This window comes from Amphiura filiformis, chromosome 10, assembly GCF_039555335.1.
Source record: "Amphiura filiformis chromosome 10, Afil_fr2py, whole genome shotgun sequence".
NCBI lineage: Eukaryota > Metazoa > Echinodermata > Ophiuroidea > Amphilepidida > Amphiuridae > Amphiura > Amphiura filiformis.
The window spans coordinates 18,593,810-18,601,258 of NC_092637.1; the positions used below are offsets into that span (position 1 = coordinate 18,593,810).

A 7,449-nucleotide genomic window follows, 5' to 3' on the forward strand; every position below is an offset into this window, starting at 1 on the left:
ATATAACCCCATACGCGCGAAGCACGGGTATCCCGCTAGTAATACTAATAATGGCAATAATCAAGGTAAATTTCGCGTCTTAAACAGACTATTATGTGTACCTTTATTGGAATAAACGTGAAGCGCGCGAACATGTCACGTTTTTTTTACTAAATACCATGATTATTGTTTGCCAATAAATAAATTATATAGTTTTAAAATGTGTTTAGTTTAGCATGTTGAAGAAAACCGAGCTTTTACGCCTCTTTCACACCAATTTGTTTATAATTAAAGGAAATTTGGGTAATAAATGGATCTAAAAGAAGAGGTCCAGATCAACTACACTAAATATGTTGTCGATCTTGTCCCAGTAGTCAGATGGATTATCAAGCGATGCCATTATAATATATAATGTTGCATTAAATAATTATAAGCCTTCTTATAGTTTACTTTTACTGTCACTAATATAATTATATAAACTTTTTTTCATAACCGTTTACTAATATTTTGATGTTTGTAATAAATATCAGTTTAATTTCAAGTTCAACTGCATGCGTTCATCATGATTAATAATAACGTTTTTATTTATCAAAAATCGACTATGGCATAGTCTAATGACGCTATTGAATGGAATATTTTATTAATTCAGTTTATTTGTAGCATGACCCTTGATATTACGCACTTGATCCCGGGATGTTGTTGATGGTGCGTTTATATTTCCACGTGATTCGCTACAGGACGTATTTCTATTGGTTCGTTTCCGTCTGTACAAATATAATTATTGACTTGGTGTTGGTGATGTGCACCATCTGTCAATTGCACACAGTTATTGAACCTTTCAATGAGTCGGCAAGCACCTGTATAATCATCATATTGTATACTCATCCCAATCAGTCAAGAACAATACTTGTTTATGATGAAGAGCACACTATTTGCCCTAATAATTTCGGCTGCCATCTTGACATCTTGCAATGTCAATGCAAAGTACAGGAAACAAGGTAAGAAAAAATCGGGTTAAACAAATCTACTGAGGAGATGACGTGGACGAAACTTCGGCCAGGAGAAGAAGAAATAGAAAAAAAAAATAGTTAGGGGCGGCTTCAAACTCAACCGCCGGTTGCCCGCCGGGTTCCGTCCGGTTGGTTGGAGTCGTTTTCTATTGTTCTAAGCAATGGAATGTGGTTCACATTGTAAGCATTCGTGTGATCGAAAATGCGAAGACAAAGACGGAGACGAAGACGAAGACTCAGAAGAAGAAAAAAACACTTGGGGCAGCTTCAAAACTCAACCGCCAGTTGCCCGCCGGGTTCCGTCCGGTTGGAGCCGTTTCCTATTGTTCTAAACAATAGAATGTGGTTCAACCTCCGGCGGTCGAGTTTTGAAGCCGTCCCGTTCATTAATTGGCGTCCATGAGCGACACGCAAATATGTCAGAGTCAGTAGGCCTACTCTTTGATTCTAACTCATTGGTATGAATATTACAGGTAATCACTGGTTTGAAGACGGCACGCTGCCTAATGGCAAGGAAGATGCAAAGCTGTTTGTTAATGAAGGGTTAAAGAAATACGAAGACCTATTTATGCTTCACGATGCTGCAGCAATGGCAGAGAAATACACAGAAGATTGTGTGTACATGCATCAAGACATAGGGATCATAGAAGGTAGAGAGGGTAAGTTTCACATGGTGTTGTTTATGTTGCCCAGTACGTACTCGGCAAAATCAAATTAAAAAAACAATTGTATAAATAAAACACACTAAATGTCTAATTTAGAAACGAATCTGAAAAGTTCATCAGTTTCTTTTGAACTCTAAACACGGTTGTTTGATATGATCATTTATTAATTTTTCTAACAAAATTATCATAGACCAAACAATCGCAACAGCTATCACACTAATACACATGACCTAAAAATTTGGCATGTGCAAGGGGGTGGGTGGCAAAGATTTTGGTAGGCCGAGAGAGGGAGGGGTTAGCGATTTTGACGGGCTTAGAGGGGGCAAGCGATTTTGGCGAGCCGTTTGGAAATTTTACGCCGGGGTGGCTCATAATTATTGCACAGCCCTTATATTATTACTGCCTAATTTTGTTACGTATTAGCTGTTCGAGAAGCATATCAAGAAATGTTTGATTCCGGGAAATATAGCGTGGAGATACTAAAGGATGATTATTTGGAACTGCTGGTCCTGGAAACTGGTGGTTATCATGGTTACATGCAAGTCAAAGCCGACGTACGTTATTTTGACAAAGACAACAACAGCATGGGTGTGTCTAGGTAAGTCACCTTGGTCTGGCCCGGACATATTCCCTTAACCCTTTATTAAAATAGAGCTTTTCATCAAATGTGATTATACTAGATGTCATGAAAATGTCAAATGTGAAACTAAAGCAGGGCGGAGGCGCGTACGCTTCTCGCCCAAAAATATTTAAGTCTTCTTGGGCAGAGCCAATATTCAAATAATAAAATAAGATTTTCTTTGGAAGTGGTATTGGAGTTACCGTGGAACTAATAATTATTGCGTTTTTCTTTGATTGTATTTTTCAGAATTCTCGTTACTTTGAAGCCCGTGGAAGATGGATTTCAAACATATCAAAAGACTGAATTCACGTTCACTGAATAAATACCGCGACAACGTTTAATTGTTCAGGCTTTTCAGTAACACAATATATCAGATTAAAGATCTTTTAAAACTAGTTTATAAAAAGTCAAATTGATTTGCTATTTTGCTAGATGTTTCTTTCTACTGAAATCATATCACTTTATTATCAAAATACATATATGGTATAAAAAACATTGAACAATAAAGGAATACAATAAGCCCAGGACAGATCGTATAATCATCCAGGGTGGACAAATACAATATAAACACATATAAAGCACTGGAAATAACATCATTAATAGACATACAAATATTAAGTAATTACCCGGTAAATCCAGAAATTAATCTCACAACTTTCGCTTTTGCCATCTTTTGGCATCATAAGCTCGTAGATAGGCATATAGACGAATCCAATTTCACGCATTCCTACTCCTCAATGGCAGCCATAGCTGCCACGGGGACCCAGCTATCTCACCTAAAATGTGAAATGATGTGGCCTTGAAGGGTATTTTAAACTGCATTTGATCACCCGGTACCCGTGTTACACGTAGACAAAAGAATGATGACAGTTTACAACACAAAAGAATCTAACATCGAATTTTAAGCGGGATTAATCCACCCAATTGGGCACTCACAACACCTGTTTGGTGCCAATAATGGCCGACCAAATCCTGACCATGACGGGGCTCGTTGGATTCGTCTATAGCTTTTAACCGTTTTAAGGTGGTACTACACCCCTGCCCAATTTTGCGCCTATTTTGCATTTTACTCAAAAATTATACAGCATTGATGAGAAGTAAGATATGTATATTATAGGGACAAGGACTACAACTATTGCACTGGAAATTTTATTTCGGCACAGACAACAGTTGTGGAGTTAAAGTCAAAAATGAGGGAAAACCAATATTTGATCAATAAATCAATAACTACTTGCCTTGAGTTGCTGAATTTTCAGTGCAGTAGTTGTAGTCCTTGCCCCTATAATATACATATGTTACTTGTCACCAATGCGCTATAATTTGTGAGAAAAATGCAAAAATAGGCATCAAGGCCAGGGATGTAGTACCTTAAACAGGTTACATATTGGGTTTTGGTGTTGGTAAAACCTTAATTTTAATAACATTAAATGTCGGGTTATTTAAAGGTCATGAAAACGTTTTGTATGAAAAACACAAAAACAAGATTTTTACAATGTTGTCAAAATGTTATTGTAGAATATATTTTGCAAATATATTTTGCAAATATTTTGCCAACACTAGGTTATTAGAATATTTGCAGTTAATTGCCAATTTATATACAAGGTGTCCCATAAAAAGATTACATGTATAAAATGGACCGCATTTTGTGATGGTACAACAAAACAATGCCATTTTTTCAGATATTATTTGTCAATCTTTCTTGCAAAATTTGCAAAGTTTCAATTCCGTATCTTTAAAGTAACTTAACTTATGAGGGCAAGCTGACAGGGGTGTAAAGAGTGACTAACCATCAAAATCGCACAACGTAAGTTGAACACACGCACACCTTTGTTTTCAGATTTTTTCTTTATTACTTAATTACTTTTTATGTTTCTCTTAATTTTCATTGTTGAACTTATTGCACAAAAGAAAAACATTGAAACATTAAATGTTGTACACTGAAAATAAATCACTTTTAGAACTTCTTGACTCTTGGTGGTAAGAAATAAAGGAAGATGGTTGTTATTAGAGAAGAACACGTTTTAGGTGAAAGCAGTTCTGCACGCTGTATCTCCTGTCATCAACATAGTGAAATGAAAAACAATCTGTTGCATTAAGGTTATTAATTATTTTAAACTGTTGTGATTTGGTAGTTCACAGCATCTTACGAATAGTAGTGAGCTTTGGCAAAAATTGCATTGCTCAATACATAGCGAGCGTGTAGAAGAATTAAAATACCACATATATACTTATATAGGTGCTGCGGTTCTTGAGTTACGCTGTGAAGAGGGCTGAAACAACAACACTTGTAAAACGTACATAACTAATTAACAACAATAAATTAAGAAAGTTTGTAGAGTATACGATTTGTAGAATAAACTTTTGCAAAACACCAAGGTGTTAATTTTCAATAATATATTGATCTAGATAATGAAAATCGATTTTAGGTTGCTTCGACCAACAATACCTCGTCTACCCTTAAGGCCTTGAATTTTGTTGACTTGAAATCGCTGCTACCGAACTCTTGAAATAAAACTCAACAAGTTTTATTCTTTGTTTATGAGAATAAAATACTGCATCTGCCATGATAAGGCCGGCCTACTCAAGTGCTCCGCCAAATTGACGGTGACTGTGACGGTGGAATAATGAACCTCGTGTTACATTATGTCACATAGAGCTTGCTCAGGAATGCTTGGAATACGGACTAAGTATGTAGGTTAATGCGAACTTGACATTCACATGGGTACTAGAAGAGGGTACATAGATTATGCCTATTTTTGCATTTTTTTCTCAAACATTATAGTGCATTGGTTTCAAGTAAGATAAGTATATTATAGGGCAAGGACTACAACTACTGCACTGAAAATTCAGCAATTCGAGGCAAGTAGTTATTGATTTATTGATCAAATACTGGTTTTCCCTCATTTTTTACTGTAACTCCACAACTGTTGTCTGTGTTGAAATAAAATTTCCAGTGCTGTAGTTGTAGTCCTTGCCCCTATAATATACATATCTTACTTGTCACCAATGCGCTATAATTTTTGAGAAAAATGCAAAAATAGGCACAAAATTGGGCAGGGGTGTAGTACCCCTTAACTGACATTAATTTTAAAAATCTACATGTAACCTTTTTTTCGGACACCCGGTATAACGCGACATTTAAACGTTTTCTAACCTTTTCGAAAACATTTTGTGTTTGTTGGGTTTAAGTTAAGCAGTCAAGTTAGATCAATCGACAAGGCGTTCGACTATGGTGCGAGAGGTTGCAGGTTCGAACCCTGACAGTGTCTAGTACGCTCTCGTGGAAAAATTGAGTTAGGTTGAAATTCCCCTGGACAAGGAACTTACTGCTAATTTGTCTCGTAGTAACCCGTACGAAACTCGGGGAGCTGATCCTGGTTGCGAATGTCATTTGTGGAATGTCTAGCGTGTGCGCTCTTGAAGCAGTAAAGTCCCTGAATTGTTGGTAATCAATGGTAACCAGTATTTCAAAAAAAGGTGTAGCTTTGAATTGATGCGATGGGATTAGTTTTCAATATCTATGCTGACCGACAGATCGTTCTACGGTTTCACGATATAAATTGCTATTATAATGGTCGGAGAAGGCATTGGGACAGACAGCATGGACAGCATGCATGTGGAATGTCCCAAAGGTAACGATTGAGAATGAAAAGAACAGATTAACTTTATCATGTTTGTATCCCTATGCACTGCACAAGTGCGTATATTTATGGCCTTTACATTATGAGATATATAATAGTTATATTAAAATGAAATCCTAGTACAAATAAATCGTCTTGATTCAATCGTATATACTTCTCTTTAAACATTTAAAGCAAGTATAGATTTTCAACTTTCAACATGGTAACACGTTATGAAGTATATAAACTTATTTAAGAATGCATAGGCCTGCATCAGTGAAAAACAAAGTAATTGTGTATTAATAGTAGGCCCTATACGACAAACAAGATTTTCTCTCTGAATTAGCCGAATTTTTACGTACAGAGGTTGTGCATATGACGTATCATATCGTAAATATTGCGGACATTGGATTGCTGACTTCTCAAATGCAACGTGAATGCTTTGACTGGCTCCTTCGAGGCGCCTGCCTGATCCGTGGAGCTCGGAACTACGCATGTCCAACCAAAGCCCGTATTTTGTGATGAGAAAATCGTCTAGCTCTACGTCGGCCCGTTCCAGTTCCTTGGCCACGTGGGGGCCGTTCTGTGCTTCCCTTCGGCGAAGTGTTTCTGAATCCCAACCGTTAACACTGTAACGCAGTAGTTAATATGATACCTCCCCACCAATCAAATATACCACTTTTGTGGGGGTAATAGAATAATCAATTCATTCAGAAAATGGAAGATTGGATTGAGTAATCATGCAGTCATTTTGATTATAATTTGCTTGTAACAGTAAACTATACCATGCGAATAAATATATTTTGAATAAAATGCCTTGCTTTTAAGGGTTTGTTTTAGTTTTAACCATTTAATTAGTGTTCTAAATATTGGTAAATGGTAAAAGACAGAAAAGGCAAAAAGACAGACGTTATGTATGAGAGAGTTGACAGAAAGTTGTAGGAGTTAAATTAGGGTACCTTGCAGGGAATATGGGACCATTAAGGACGTTTAGCTTATTTGCATAAAAACTAAAGAAGATATGCCCACAAGAGATTGTTATGATGAACAACCTGTCCTTTAAGATTAATAAAACAGGCAATGTTACCTTGTTTTTATGTTTGTTTGGACGCTATGACGTCAAATTGACGTCATCGTCAAGTGTCCCATATTACCTGCATGTGCAGGTAATATGGGACACTGTGTTATCTCTATGGTGAAAATCAAAAAGGTCAGAAAATCACTCTTTTGTTCTAAAAACATTTTTTTTACATGATTTTGAATGTTAAATGCAAATTTCTACAAGAAAATTCAATTTTCTAAATAGTTTTGCTTTTCGCATTGACAATGCACACAATTTCCTATGTGTCCCATATTACCTGCATCCATTCAGTTGAAAATCAGAGAAAATAATCATTTATGAAAGGAAAGTGCCACTTGTCAGTGGAATTTTACCTGCTGATAAGCTTAACCCATCACCTAAAGATCATAAAAAATGACAAATGCCCCCTCAGTACCAGAGTTTTTGGATACACAATCATAAAATGTGACGTCATTGATTTGATATCAGGCCA

At 36.4% G+C, this 7,449-nt stretch overlaps 1 protein-coding gene across 1 annotated transcript; it reads left to right on the forward strand.

Annotated features, from left to right (window-relative positions):
- Positions 1-772: 772 nt before the first annotated feature.
- Positions 773-4,224, forward strand: LOC140162604 (uncharacterized). Its single transcript, XM_072185870.1, has 4 exons — positions 773-977; positions 1,463-1,648; positions 2,078-2,252; positions 2,523-4,224. The coding sequence occupies exons 1-4, from the start codon at positions 893-895 to the stop codon at positions 2,596-2,598; spliced, it is 522 nt and encodes a 173-aa protein (XP_072041971.1). The 5' UTR covers positions 773-892; the 3' UTR covers positions 2,599-4,224.
- Positions 4,225-7,449: the final 3,225 nt, after the last annotated feature.

What these genes read in the sequence shown, in the direction of transcription:
- LOC140162604 (XM_072185870.1), top strand. Translation starts at nt 893, where the DNA reads ATGATGAAGAGCACACTATTTGCCCTAATAATTTCGGCTGCCATCTTG. An exon ending in TGCAAAGTACAGGAAACAAG is followed by an intron (nt 978 to 1,462) that starts GTAAGAAAAAAT and finishes TGAATATTACAG; the next exon opens with GTAATCACTGGTTTGAAGAC. An exon ending in GATCATAGAAGGTAGAGAGG is followed by an intron (nt 1,649 to 2,077) that starts GTAAGTTTCACA and finishes GTTACGTATTAG; the next exon opens with CTGTTCGAGAAGCATATCAA.